The sequence below is a fragment of the Ischnura elegans genome, chromosome 8, assembly GCF_921293095.1.
Source record: "Ischnura elegans chromosome 8, ioIscEleg1.1, whole genome shotgun sequence".
Lineage (NCBI taxonomy): Eukaryota > Metazoa > Arthropoda > Insecta > Odonata > Coenagrionidae > Ischnura > Ischnura elegans.
The window spans coordinates 68,409,622-68,425,529 of NC_060253.1; the positions used below are offsets into that span (position 1 = coordinate 68,409,622).

General features: G+C 37.2%; 1 protein-coding gene across 4 annotated transcripts in view; it reads right to left on the reverse strand.

Annotated features, from left to right (window-relative positions):
• Positions 1-6,136: 6,136 nt before the first annotated feature.
• The window catches only part of LOC124164370 (RNA-binding protein 5-A-like), a 39,612-nt gene continuing 29,840 nt past the window's right edge, over positions 6,137-15,908 (reverse strand). For 2 of the 4 annotated variants that reach the window (XM_046541664.1, XM_046541665.1), the window contains exons 11-19: positions 15,381-15,667; positions 14,494-14,646; positions 13,656-13,782; positions 12,969-13,258; positions 12,294-12,554; positions 10,623-10,798; positions 8,124-8,280; positions 7,649-7,816; positions 6,137-6,591 (exon numbers count right to left, since the gene is read on the reverse strand). In XM_046541664.1, the coding sequence (XP_046397620.1) occupies positions 6,454-6,591; positions 7,649-7,816; positions 8,124-8,280; positions 10,623-10,798; positions 12,294-12,554; positions 12,969-13,258; positions 13,656-13,782; positions 14,494-14,646; positions 15,381-15,667 (1,757 nt within the window). In that variant the 3' untranslated portion in view covers positions 6,137-6,453. Of the gene's footprint in view, positions 6,592-7,648; positions 8,028-8,123; positions 8,281-10,622; positions 10,799-12,293; positions 12,555-12,968; positions 13,259-13,655; positions 13,783-14,493; positions 14,647-15,380; positions 15,668-15,908 lie in introns of those variants that run through there. The other 2 variants (XM_046541666.1, XM_046541668.1) reach the window with 2 other exon arrangements.

Sequence of the window (15,908 nt, forward strand, 5' to 3'; positions counted from 1 at the left end):
GCGCTCTTTAAAACATGTAATGACTAAATACTAGTCCGTTACGAAAATACAAATGCGTTGAAACATTTTTTCCCAGAATTATAATATCTTACGTGCTTCTCCTTACCTGGAAGAATTTTATTTTTGTTTTTTTTTTAATGTATTTATACAGAAACTTTAATTCATATTCCAATGTGCGAAGCATTGAAATTGCATGAAATATTTCAAGCGCTTGCATGAAGTTTTAGATAATTACTTGCGTTACAAGAAAATCACGCCAACCACCTTTAACTCAGCTTAAGGCCGAACTCTTAATTGTGACTTTAATTTACCTATTAAGAATGAAGTTGACATTCATTTTTTTAATAGCAGGAAAATTGATATGCATGGTAAAAATTTAAAAAAAAAATGGAAGGAAAGAAAATTACCCTATTTCGGGTTACCGTCTCTAATATTTTCCCATATCCGAGGAAAAATTAATGGATCCGCAGCATATGGAGATATAATTTTCTTTCTGAATTTGAAACATGGATTTCGCTGGGTTGAAAAAGAAAACCTGAGATCAGGTAACTGGAAAACCTCCACTAGTTTCCTGTTTCCAGTGACATTTCATTGATGAAAAGGCTCTACCTTGTGGAGACTATAAAGGAAAAAAATTGGCGGAGAACTTTTCAGAGGGGGAAGCGAAATTTAACTCTTTTATTTTGAAATATAATTACCCCATTATATTCCACTCCGCAGGCTGAATATTAATTTTTCGCCCGAAGCGCTGTTTCACGGCATAACGCTGAGCTCTTTCCCGTTAGTTCCTCCATTAAGAAATGATTTGGTTCCAGTTTATTAAGTTCGTTTACAAGGCTACAAACGATTACAGGACAAAACTGTATAGGCTTCGGATTTCTAGCATAAGGTGCGAGGAAATTTACTAAGACACTAATTCCTGTGAAAGAAACCTTGCTCTAAGCCTTTTCTCAGACTTTCGAGGTCCATGAGGACAATTTTTTCCGTGTATTAGTGCGTGTGTTACTACAATACCTACAATAGAATCCACTTCCGACCACTTTTTACACATTCATACAAATGCTTGGGGTAAATGAGACGCGGTACAACAAAGAGTCATAATTCCGACCCCTCTAAATCGTCTGAAACCCTAGTAAAAATTGTCAAAACACTGAATTTTCAATTTTCTATCTATTACGGTGTTGCCAACTGCCTCTATTTTATGGGGGTAAAAATATCGATGGCAATGAGGAATTAAACATCGCGGAGAAGCTTATTAACGGCACCAGTCATTGTGGTAGCCATTAACAGTCACAAAGCCAGGAAACCTAGGATTCCAATATAAGTAGGATCATGGGCGTGCCCAGCGAGAGGCAGGAGGGGGCGAGGGGGGGGCATCTGCCCCCCCCCACAAGCAAAAATCGCAAATGTCTTTAAGGAAAATAATATTTTTTCAAGCAAATAATTTTAGAAACTAATAAAGAGCTGTTTCAATCTCCTTAAAATGTTGATTTCACTCACCTTTTCCATACTTAAAACTAACCAACAACTTGAACAACCACGGCTTGCCCGTCCCCCTAGTTTTGATCCTGGGTACGCCCTTGAGTAGGATAGATATCACCAGGAAAAAAAAGGTCTTTAAGGTACAAACGGCAGACAAGTTGTAATAACTGGCAGTGACCAAAAAAGACCGCAGTAGTACCCTACCGCAGGTCTTTTTTGGTCACTGGCAAAACTTACGAGCAAAAGTGAGTTTACCTCAACAAATAGCTAGCTGCAGCGGACGTGTGGTAGTTAGTACCAGCCGTCAACCTGAACAGGAATATTTCAAAAAATTACGATTGCGTTTGTTTGATTTGGGACAGTCTGAGCTTGACCAACCTTTTATTAATGTTCTGTGCTGCTCAGGGAGAAAAAAATTCCTATATTTGTGTTCCACTAAATTTCTCATATCCTGTCGTCTCTGCAAAACCTGTACACATTACAAAACATTGTTGTTCTAAGATGATGCTCTTCGTGTCCTTCATGAAGTTATTAGAGCATAATTTCCCAAGCAATCTAAGCCTATCACGTAGCTTCCATGTATTTTGTGGCTCCTACTTCATATTCAAATCTGATCACCTGCTCTTGGAGAATGTGTAGCTTTCATGGCAGATATTATTGACATATGCATCATGTCTTAAATTGTACACTTACAACTATGTATTATGAGTCACTTCTAGCCACAACACTTGCATTTCTACTATTTCACATCGCCTTCAGAAAATCCCTCAAATTAGGGAATTAGCACAACACGAAATGCAGTGCAATTTTTTCAAGATGGGTAGTATAATTACACCCACAAAGCCTGCACCCACAGAGCACGACTTTCCTGCTATTACAGAAAAGCAATCAAGACAGGTTTCATACATCAGTTTGAAATAATTGGCCAGTTCTTCCCAGGGTCAAGACATGAACACATACTCAAGAAAAAGACTAGCTCAAGACAAATAATTGCCACGTTGCGTATGATTTTTCTCCTTTTCCAAACCAGATCTAATCAGATGAATTCCAGTTAGGTGAAACAATGGTTGTGAAATAAATCCTCCTGTGAAAATGTACTAAGTTCTTCTTGTTAGTTCGACATAGGGGTAAGTTCCAAATAAATACCAATTCTGAGACTACGTGCATGATGTTTGGCAACAATGATGGCATATACATTAAGTTTATACAATGGAGCCATTAAAAGGTTCTTAATCACTCCTATCATCTGATTGGATACGCAAGTCACATGCCAAAAACTTACCCTACACTCACCCCCACTTGCTTTAGCTCCAACCCCTTAATCACAAAGATATTCAGACAGGGGTCTTAAGAATGAGTGAGTACCCGTATAATACAACAGTGATAAGTTCCCTATTCATAATTATTGTCAATTACTTCGCTCAGAAAAAAAAACTACTGTACTATGTCGCCACTAATATATTCACTCACTCTGCCTCACTTTACACAATGTGAGCAGCACCATTCATGCTGAATGTGTCATTGACGTGTGTTCATTAACATTGCAGTAAACCCGTTTGAAACTGTTCCATCGCAGACTCTATTACTTAAATTATACATAATTTACTATTTCCTCATTCTTAGTCTCATTGAAGTCTTTCATAATTCAACATTCATACTCATCATTAACCCTTTCATTGCGTAAAATTTTCTCAGAGTTGTTTCACATTGGCGGAGAATTTTTTTTCACTGCATTCACTTTATTTTTCGAAAATATGTAAACAATTTTAATACAAAAAAGATTTTTATATTCATTTCACTATTTATTAAACAATTTGTTAATGGCATCACAGTGATGCCATCCGCACCCATGTGAAACAATGCTCCGGGTATTTATGCAACCCGTTACACTAACATTAGGTGACGACGGGCAACTAATCTTTGCGTAGCAACTAAGAAGCTTAAAATAATTTCTGAAATGATAGCGGAATTGAATTATAAAAGAAGATAAATATATTCTCATTTATCATCCACTTTCCATGCATCATATTTTGGGCAAATAAAAGTTTTTGAAGTTTTTTTTTTCACATTTATAAATTTTTAAATTTACCAGTAACTTAGATTTGCATGCAAACATATGAAAGTTATTTTATCTTTTTGACATTTTATTTTGCGTTAATGCTATAAAAACTAACTAATAATTGTGGAATTCTTTGAAAAAAGGCTTCAAACACAGCCCTGGAGCTTCTGCACATCATATATCATCAAAGCCACTTTTTAGTCGTTCTTAGAACGTGAGGAGTATTATTTTTCTGTTTGTCCTTAGAGTTTCAGAGGTGTGTCTTTTTTGAGTAACTCAATAGATATTTCAAGAGATTATTATAATTTTCCATGCGTAAACTCAGCAGTGTTGCCACATAAGGGGGGGTAATGGGTTACAACCCCCATTGAGGCGCCAAAAACGGGTAAGATGGCCCCCGCACCCTCCGGAAGGGCCCTAAAATCTCCTGCAAAAACCCCTCATTTCAAAATCGTGGCTTCGCGACTGTATAAACTGTGTCCACAGAGATGAAGTCTATCGATTAATTTTCGCACGACTTTATTTGCATGTCCCCTGCCTCCAACATCAGGATCCTTCGCCCCACTGTAAATTATAGCATCATGCACGACGCCATTAGGCCCTGAAAGCATATATAATGTTATGCCGTGTTTGTGGCGCCAAAGCAACATGGACTCATGAAGCAGAGTTCTTTACCCGGATAGTAAATTTATTTCATTCTTTGAGTGAATAAATTCAAAAGGGGTCGAATTTTATGCAAGGGGTCTCTTGGTATCGGATCATCTACTCCAGGGTCCTTGCCAAAATGCATGCAACGAAAAATTAGTTGAAATCGGTCTCGGGAAAATGTGGTGTGAAGACAAGAAACATCGAAGTTATTTTCCTTCATTTTCCAATAATCTGGAATGGATGGCCATCTTGTAATACTTAATGCAATCATACATTAGGTATACCAGATTAAAAATATCCCCCATTCCCCACGAGTAATATCCCTATGCTCGGTCTTTTCTAATTATAATAGCTCTATTTGGTTGAAGTAAAATATGTAAATTGCTTCAAAGTTAAAAAAAAACCCTTCGCGGAGAAGACTCAATGCAGTGTTCCATGCATAAACTTGAGTAAATTGTGCCAGAGGTAGTTTTATTGCGAGGAGATATTCTAAGCCTAGATCACCAAAGGCTGATACATAAACGGTCCTTGGGGTTTGAGAATAGGAATAAAATTAAAAATAAAGGTTTCTCCCATATTCCACGTAAGTGGCTAAATATATGTAAAACACTGAAATTTCCAAAAGAAAAAGGCTATACGGTAATATTATAAAAAAATAAAATCTCTGTAGGGGAGTGAAAATGCACGCAATCGAAAGATGTCCGAAGTAGAGACTGTACTAATGGCGAGAGTCGAAAAAACTGAGCAGGAATAGCTCACCTTCTCCACCACATGCACATAACAGAATACCTACTTTGCATTTGCATGCATTTCTCATAAGAATGGCAAAAATACTTCTAAAAATAGAGATAATAGGAGACACAAGAGTGACTTGTAGTCTATTCCGCGGTGACATAAAACGACTCTTTTTTTTTTTGAGCCCCGAAATTTGATCATTTTTTCCCCAAAGATTTCCCCAATTCTAATTTCTCATTCAAAATGAAATAAATATAAAAGTTTTCCTAGAACCTTCAATATTTCCCGTGAATAACGAAGTGGTGGACGTAATTATTCGAGCCTAGTAACTTTAACAAACTCAAACGAAATAAATGAGAAAAAGTCGAAAAAATCTATTTCTTTTTCCGAAACCAATATAATCAAACCCCTATTGATAGGATCGTTCAGAAAATGAGTTGCAAATATGTTATGGAAGAATGTTATGAGTTAAAACGGCATTATGTAAATATTAAGTTTAAAAAATAATAAAAAGAGAAACATATTATTCAACTGTGTTTAGCTTGTGTATTGTGACCGTATTTTGATATACGAAAATATTTTTCGTCGGTGAGATGAAAGGAAGATTATGACTAAATATTGTTTACAAAAATTTTAATACGACTAAAACGGGGATAATAACCTTCAAATATGGCAACATTTAGTACAAATATTCAGAAGAGTAAAGAAAATATCACATTTTAATTTTTTTGTAATGGCGAAAAATCTTACAAATTAAAAAGTACTCCATAAATGTAAAAAAATGTAATAAAAAAATATAAACTTTTTTTCAAAAACGGAAGGCATATCAAGGTAGCCTAATCCAATGTGCGTGCGGGAAACCATCTTGAGAGTAGAAAGAACAGAGCGGAGGAGCGTAGGGAGCGATTGAAGGACATAGGCCGCCATGGCATCAATGTGATGCCACCCGCCCGTTGGCAGGACCTATGCTGGGCATCAATGCTATGCCATCCGCACTCAAAGGGTTAATAGCAAGTTCCCTCTGCCTACTAGATCAAGTTTAACATTTAAACTGTGATTTCTAATTTCTTTTCTTCGTGATTCCCATTTGCTTAGAAGGCACTACCATTAACTTAGGCTCCTTCAGTAATTCAATGATGATCTTCCATTTAAATGCACATCTTTCTTCCACGGAGGATTAATTTTGGGGATATTTAATTAATGACAACTTAATGAAAAAGGAGTCCATTTTAATTAACCACAAACACCCATTCACTCAGACAGTAAATAAAAAAACATCCTTCACACACTATTGCACATTCATTCAATCGTAAATTTTCATGATAGTCAATATTTGAAATTAATAGGAAACTAATAGCAGCAGTTCACAATGTCTAAGTCCCTGAATGCTGTCACTTCCTAAACCACAATTAATTTTTAATTAACGTCACCAATTCATTATAACAGCTAATTCACAGAAAAGGGAAGATAAGTTTAACATTTCATAAAAGCACTGGAATAAGAGAGACAAAATTGTCATATTGGGCAGATCACTTTTCCTCGTCAGCAACCTCCTTGTATCGAGCAAACATCAGCTTCTTGACACTGTCCTTGTAGGTTTCACCAGGTCGAACTGTGAATGTTGATCCTTTAAGACCTAAACCAGCAGTAGACCCTCTACCTTCGGCCTGAGTATCAGAAAGAAAATTTGCATAAATGAAACAAGTTAGAATTTAACTCAAATAACAAAATTTTGAGTACTCAGTGAAATGCAATTTAAGCTACACAAACCCGTTATGGCAATAACTTACCATCATTCTATTCGAGTAAGATTAGGTCAAGCAGAATTGTGTGACACTACATTCAAATAAAACTGATGCAAATTCATTATATCAACAGAATTTTTAACAATACCTTCTCTTAATTACGCCTCATCACAAACAAAAGAGCAAGATTTTATCAGGAACCATTCTAATGTAAAATCACAAAACGTAAATGGCTGTACAAAGTTATATTTGTTTCGCATAGGTAGATAAGGAATATTTTAATACCATAAACTTACACTGGGTCAAAAATTGAAATTCTAGCCACCGTCAGACAAATGCCTCATGTTTCATCATGGAATGTCAAGGAAAGAAAACCAATCCTTTGACGAAAATCAACATTCTTGTATCATCACATGGTGGCTAAGCTTCAAAAAAATTGTCTACGAAAAAGGGAGACTTTGACAACATGAAATATGATCACTTTTCTACCTTGCAGTCTATCCTAGCAGAATTTACTCTATGAAGTACAGCATCACTAGCAAGAAAATATGTTAACAATTTATGGCATTCCGTAACTATTACTCAATACCAATTAACTACTCTCTCAAATTACCAAAACATCACGAAAATCAGCCTGAAATGAAATATCCCAACAGGAGACCACTACAAAGGAGGCTGTTTAAAGTGTATAAAATGGCACCATCATGAAAAATTGAGTTTGAATAACAACAGGTTCCCCAGAATAGTAAATAAAAAAATGAACACTCATTGAAAGAGAGCGCAGCGACGCTTGCTGGTTATAAGGGGTAGTAGGGAGTTAATTCATTATTTTTTGACCCATAAATAACAGGTCGTAATAGAACTTTACCTAATTGTAACATAGTTATTCTCCAAACACCCTTTTCTAAGAAAGATTCCTTTAGATCATACACCAAAATTTGTTTTTTTTTAAATCACTATTCTTCACCCATGTGCTTACCTCAACTATCTTAGTCCTTCCTTGATTGGACTTTCCAAGCCCCATTCCCTCCTGCCAGCCCATCTTCTGGAGCAGTTTGTTCCCAACATTGTCCGATCCAATCCCTTCTTTTGTAGGCTCCTCATATGACGTAGCAGCTGCCTCTTCTCGTGCTTTCAGGTACTTCTCCTGAATGAACAATGTGACCTCCCAATGTGAGACATTTTACAAAACTGAAAATTCCATTTCAATGCCTCAAAACTTTTCTTTCATTATATACAAGTCCATCAAAAATTAAAGTCCCCATATGACTGAAAATTAACGAGGTCGAAATTCTAAGAAGTTTAATTCCTTAAGCTACTGACTAAATGTACTCGACAGTTCAGCAAGCCAGATCAATCTAAAAGAAAATGCATTGCAAAGATTCATAAAGATTTCACTAATGTCTCATCACATAGAATCTATATCTTGAAGACGACCATTTTGCTCAGCCCACCTTCAGGCTGTTGGGGTGGGGCTGATCTGGCTCCCCGAACTTGAGCCTTCTTTCCTTGGCCCGATCCCGGTAGTTCAGTGCCCTGTCATCGCTGCCACCAACACCACCTTGAAACATCCTGAGATTTTGCTTGTGCAGATCTGACAGCTGCTGATGCCTATCATGAAAATGAAGGAAACAACAATTAGTTCTAATACTTTCGATTTCCCTTTGATGTTAATTCATACCCTCAGAATAAAACAAAATGGTGAAAAGGAAGAGTGGCCACATCAGAAGAGGGTAGGGAAGGTTTTCCACACTGATTCAGAGTGGTGCATGCCCATTCATCACTTGCAGGTCACTGGGATGTCCTTATGACTAAGAATGCATTTACTAAGCTATTTTTACGCGGGGGAACCCAAAAATACCGGACACAAATTTTAAAAAATTTCAAATACAGGCGGTCCCCGACTGTCGTACACAATGCGTTCCCGAAAACGTGTACGAAAGTCGAACCATTGACTTCCATACTAATTAGGGAGTTACGTTCCCAAAGAGCGGAAAATACGTACTAAAACCTTTTTTTTCACGGAATTCATTTCAATTGGCTTAATTTTAATAATATGTTAATAGAACTCCTCAAATCATCTATTTTCTTTCGAAAATACGCAGAAAATGCAAATAAAAGTTTAAAAAACAAGATCTCTGTAGGCCATCGAGTGAAACTTCCTCTCGGCGTTTAGTTTGACATTCCACTTATTACGTCGGCTATGGTACGGTTTTATCGATTCCTCATTTTTCCACAGATCTTCACCAAATTTAGGATTACTATAAATAAGACATATCAAGAAGCATAATAAAATGTAGTTGTTGAACCCGCACTCTGGATACCTTTTAATTTTTACACCAAAATTCGACATTTGGCAGGTGACATATTCGTGATCGCGTATATTCCGCATGTTATTCAAAAAAGACAAAAGACAAACTGAATTCGGGTGATATTTCGTGCAATATCGTTGCTGAAGGTCTACACATAAACAGCACTCAAACGAAAAAACACTATTAGAGAGAAGATCTTACTAGTTTTATTGAAAGCAATTTGATGATGTCTAGTCAACTTCTTTTGAAAAATATCTTCAATGAAGGCTTTCTTCTTCTCTTGATAAAGGAGCCTATAGCAGGCAGTTTCTCTCCAAATAAATCACCTAAATTAGAGTCAACTACTAACAATCCCTTTATTATATACGTTCGTATTGTTCGCATATACTGCCATTTGAAACAATTGAATGTTGGGATGCGCAATAAACATCGCGGGAATTTTAAAAAAATTACAGACCAACGTCCGAAAGTCCGAATTTGGCGTACGAAAGTCAAGTAAAAGGTGTCAATTTTGAACGTACGAAAGTGCGAATTGTACGAAAGTCAAGGACCGCCTGTATAATTTTTTGTGCAACTAACGCTTGTCACCTTCGAAGCACTCTCCATTTAAAACGATACATTGACTAAAACATATTTTTTCACTGCACGAAACACCTTTGGTACTCTTTCCCAATACCTTGCAGGACCGCCTTCGATTCCATTTTCACCTACATAATGTGATGAAAACATTTCCCTTTCATGTAAACATTTCCATTTTCAAGCGGGGGGAACAAAAGGAAATCACAAGGTGCTAGATCTAGTGAGTGGGTGGGTGAGAAACAAGTGTCATGCAATTTTTTACCAAAAACTCGAGTCGCGGCAAGCAGCAACACGTGCCGCATTTTGATCACGAGTCAGCAAATGGGGGATAAATTTTGCCGCGACTCCTGCCATGAACTCTACGAAAGACCAGATTGTTCAGCTAGTTCGTTACTAGTATGCCTCTTATCCTCGTGCACAAGGGCACGATTTTTTGTCAACATTTTCATCAGTTCTGGACCAGGAAGGCCGGCCTGGGCTTTAATATCTTCGATCCACATGTTGCAGTGTTTGAATTCTGAATAACTATTGCGCACTTCAGTTCTTTTTAAGGCGTGTTCTTTATAAGCTGTAGAAAAAAGATTAACCGTGTGCGACTAAATTTTACCGAGCAGAGAACAAATTTTCAACCCTGCACACTGTTCTCTATGTTCTCAGCCATTTCAAAAATGGAAGAGATGAAAAAACTCTTCGAAAGTTAACTGTCTCTGGGGCTCGATACAACCATCAAAAGCCACGCCATTTCGCATACTGACAGAAATGCTGAAATAACACCTATCTATGTAAGAAGCCCAAAATATAAGGTTATGTGCACAGTGATTTCTGTCCAGTCCCCCCTCATATGCTTGCATGAGCAGTGGATGATAGAAATATTACTATTTTCTTTACATGACATTTTAGTACATATTTCCCTCTCCATTTTTAATGTAATACTACAGAAAATAATTTTTTGCCTAATTATGATTTAATACCATAATTAATACACAATAATGATGTAAATTCCTTCAGTACATTTAGCAAGGAATAACAAGATCTGCAGCTCACAGATAACATTATATATACCTCATGAGAGCCTCCTTGCTTGGAAATTGTCTTTTACAGAGAAGACAGGCTAACTTGGTCCAGTCTGTATGCCTGTCATCAACACCACCAGAGCCACCATCATCACCATCATCTTCTCCTTCACTCCCTTCACCATATGCTGCTACGAGGCCTCCTTTACTACCCAACTGCGCAGACTGAAAAAAATGCACACAAAATTTTAAAAATGACTTCATTTATAGAATCAAATAAAAGAAAACCAGCAAATGAATTCAACTTATTGCCAGAATAAACATTTAACATTTTTTCCTGCTATAGTGGCACTAGAGCCCAAACCTAACATGCAACCGTGGGATGTTCAAGTTCAAAGTAGGAGTTATGACATTAACTATGATCACATTTCATCGGGTTACTGTATTTCTCCGAATATAGTCCCCCTCTAATTTAGAGGCCTGTGTTACGGGGAAAATGAAAGAAAAATGAGCTTGAATATAACCCCCCTTTACTTTTATCACGGGCACTTTTGGAAAAAAAAGGGGGGACTCAGATAAATATGGTAATTTTGACTTCGGGTAAAGTTTTGTAAAAAAAATTATCTGCAGTTAAGTTAAACATTTGGTTAACCCCACACCTAATTTTTCGATATTAATTCATATTCAAACCAATACAAGATATACAGATACAATGATACTCCTCAAGAATAAAATATACAGTGCAACCTCGATATAACGACATCCCACGGTTCACTAATAAACACTCGCTATAGCGAATTGTCGCTTTACCGGAGGTGGAACAAATAATAGCCAATACACCTGTTGCGAACAGATATACAGGAACAGGAGTGGTGCGGCGACAGATAAACATCTATCCGATAAACGTAAGCATAAATCCAGACGAAAGGCGATGTTTTTTTGCATCACTAAATTTCCTTACTCAAATAACGACTAACTATTCAAACAATTTATAAGCGCCGCACGGAATAAAAATCATGCAAAGCACTGTTTCGTCAATCATTATATTTATCGAACGACAGTTTACCACATGAATTTGAGACTGAGCACTCCATTAACTTCATTTCTAACAGATCGCTAGAGGTTACAGAGGTTAAGGAGTCTTGATGAAAGTCTTCCGGCGGTGAAACCCTCGCTATGGCGAGAGCCAACACCGAAAGGGTCTCGTAAAAACGAATTTTTTAACACGCTTTTATAGGGTCAATTGACGGTGCATCGGCTATCTCTCGTAATAGCGGGGATGTCGCTATAGCCCGTACTCGCTTTAACGAGGTTCCACTGTAATGAGTAATCACATCAGGAGAGGGTTGGGTGGCAGTTCCTCATTAATTCAGAGTGGTGCATGCCCATTCATCACTTGTGATTCACTCGAATGCCCCTCATAACTACCGTATCATTTTCAGCCGCTTTCTACGACATTCTACCTGCATAAAAAGTTCTGGAAGATTTTTCACAATTATTTCCAAAGATTTAATTTAACCTTGAATATGCCATATACTATTTTCCCCTCATAAAAAGTTTTCCTGCATTTTCAAATCTTGGTTCCTTCAAACATTTATCAAGGCTCTTACGTATATCAGCAAAATATCGTTATTAACTGCAATCGGCAATCGCTACATAAAATTTAAGTTTCCAATGCATATTACTGAAATTTTGAGAACAGTTTCCCTCAATTTCTCACCATCGAAAGAGGAGAGGAGGCAACTCTATCGTCATCACCAGCACCCCCATCCCTTTGCCTCTGAAGAAACTGTAGAATAGGAGCAGCAGGGGGTGCAGAGCGCCCAGGTTCCTCTCCACCTCTGTCCCGCCTCTCAAGTACTGCATACCCAGCATCAGCAGCTCCACTTGAACGTGGCATGGATGCAGAAGCCAATGCCGCTTGTGCCTGCCTTGCATTCTCCTTCCTCTGGTTCAAAGTCTTGGCCCACCTTTCCATGTCCTGAAAATAAATTGGAGCATCGAAATTATTCCAGCTTTAGCATTCTGAAGGCTAATTTTATATTTTAATAACTGCTAATTCAGAAAGTGGTACTTAGGGTAAGCTTTCCTCAGAACTCAGAGTGGTGCATGATACCATTCATCATCAATATCCTAAACAAAACAAAGCAACTTTCACCGTGATTAGAAATATATCTGCCCCACAAAAAAATGGGTACATAAAATCGCAAGTCCCACTAGTCAATTTGACATGAAAACTTGACAAACTGCCCTTAGTATATTATTATGTTTATAAATTGATAGACTAACATTTTAATAAACCAGAATTCAGAAAGTGACAATATCCTCATTTGAGAAATCCTTTCATGATGAATTCCATGTTTTTTACATCATGTAGTTAAAATTCAATACCAACCTTTGCAATTTTCTTGGCAACTTTCACTTTATCTGGCTTGTCTTTCCCCTTGCCTTTCCCATCCAGATCTTTCCCACCAGCTTGGTGCTCTTCACCACTCCTTTGCATCTGCTCATCAGCACCCGCAGGAGCAGGCAAGTATGTTTGCCTGATGTGGTCCCAATAAAGAAATTGTTGTGCGTGGGCATTGTAATAATATTGAGATGTGGCATCATAATATAGGCCAGTTTGTGGGTCATAGTAATACCCTGATGACTTGTCATACTGGTAGGTGCTGACATCAGGAACAGCTAAAAAATAAATTAGTAAAACCTTGTTAATTCCAACCTGCGTAACTCAAAGTAGCACTTCATCAATCGTTAAGAGTAGGCCACCTAGCTACTATGAGAAATTACATACAAGATAGCACTAATAAATGAATAAAAACACTTTTCATGCAATTAGAAGTGGAGTTTTGTCTCATGCCACCCTTTCTACTAGTTAATGTAAAGTCATCCTTGGTAGTGGCACATTTAATTAGATCAGGAGAAATTACTTCAAAGTTACTTACTTGGCCCAGTAAAACAAGCTTTTACTTCACATTTCAAATGATCTATTCTCCCAAAATCATGTCAAAGTCATGTTTCTCAGAACATGCCAAATGCTTAATCACTACATTACCAGAAGGTGTTAAATACAATGACTTACGGTATTTAGGATATTCATGTCCATGAGCTTGAGTGTTGATGTATGGTACAGTGCCATGTGCAGCTATAGTTCCATTGCCAGATGTAAGGGCTGCTGCTGCAATTCCTACATCTGTCTCCAACTTCGCCTGCAACAAGAAGCACTAGCTAAGACAGTTTTCAGGAAGAAATATTCACACACTTGAACAGACTCACGCAACTGGATTTAATGATGAAAGCCACATTAAAATAATGTAAAACACACAAGAACGCACTTCGAGGAGATAATAATGACAGTTTACCATAGCTTTGAAAATTGTCAGACTAAATTTCATTGAAAGGTGAGTACCCAGGTGACAAAATTAATGCAAATATAATAATAAATAATAATAAAATAATAATGAAAGCAGAAATATGAGCCCACACCACATTTTCCATCATTTCTGTTGTATTCATCTTCCCATCCCCACCTTGTTAAAAGAAACATTTCTGTATCTAACAAACATATCAGTTATAATTAGTGTTTCTTATATATCTTGCAATACATCTTCTGTATACAATCATACAAAGGATGACAGATAAAATTACATGACTTCACTAGATACACGGATAATTATGTCTCACATACAGCTTTTATCTAGTTAGTAAATAAAAATACATGTATTTTATACAGATTCCAGTTCACTTCAGAAAAATGGTAGGAATAATATCATCACAACTCAGCGTGGTGCATGATCCTGTTCATCACATGTGAACATAAGAAATCGGATAACAGAAATTTACAGTAAACTATTGATTAATGTGAGTAAAAGAAACTTGGTTGAAAAATAAACTTAAAATGAATTCATAAATAAGCATACCGGCTGTTTATTGAACTCCTTAGCTGCCTGTGCTTGAAGGATAGCAGACTGAGCAATCGCAGATTGAGCTGCTGCAGCAGCACCACTTGAAACTGGAGTGGCTTGGGTTGGAAGGACAATGGAGCCACCCTGAAAATTATTTGACGTACCCATCTAAGTAGACAGATTTGACAGAAAAATGATCAATTTGAATACTGAATACCACATCAAATTACAAGTTTTAAATTTGAATATTGTGAGTGAGAAGAATTTACAATTCATAGGAGAAAAGTAAGACTTTTAAATTGACCATACACAAATAAACACAATACAGGTTACAATAAAAGATTGAAGATTTTTCATTTAAGTGGCACTTTTAATTTTCCCATTACATAACTTGAAAAATTGATTTAACCAATTCAGTAGCCATTCCCATAGTCAAAATACCTATCGCTGCAACTGTGCTTACTTCAGTGTGTGGTAGGGTATGATATCATCAGTTCTCAGCGTGGTGCATGAGCCCAATCATCATCAGTGAAGCACAAAAAATATTACGGCATGTGTATATACTACCAGCGCTTAAGTCTTAACCATGATTTTGAATGAGTTGACTCTACTTAGGGTAGAGAACAAGAAATACTACAGCAAAGAGATGGACGAATCAAAGATAATAGCCCATTCATATTCAACTTTGTCCTGAAGGGAACTCGAGATAGACTAATCTAGGAAGCATAAGTTTGGTTATCTCTTCAATTCATTCATTCTTCGAAATTAATTAAAAAAGAGGAAGCAATAAAACAACTGTTAGCCAAAGTTTAGAAAGAAACTTGGACAGTGTAACAAAGAAACCATATAACTTCTACTGTTCTGATCCAGATAATAAAAAATTCCATTCCACTAAAGTTTACCTCTGCAATTTTGCTGGCATAATAAGCCTGATAATACTGAAGGTATGCGGCGTGCTCCTCAGGAGTCTTAGCGTAAAGAGTTGCACTGTACTCTGCCAATCTTGGGACATCCTCTGGACCATACTCCGTGACCTGGTTGTCACCTCCAGCACCACCTGCTGCACCAGCTACTGAAGCTGTTCCTGTTCCCTGATGACTCCACTGAGCTGCTGCCAAGGCAGTGCTAGCAGCCACGGCTGATGATGACGATGACGAAACTTGGGGCAATTTACAATAAGATACGAACACTGCAAAAGATTGATAAAACTACATGACTTTACTGCATACCGGATTGTGTCACATCTAGCCTTTATCTAGTAAGCAGATAAAAATACATGTATTTCACTGATTCCAGTTCACTTCAGAAAAACGGTAGGAATATTATCATCACAACTCAGCGTGGTGCATGATCCTGTTCATCACATGTGAGCATTTGAAATCAGACAACAGAAATTTACGGCAAACTTTAGATTTTTCTTGGAAAACATA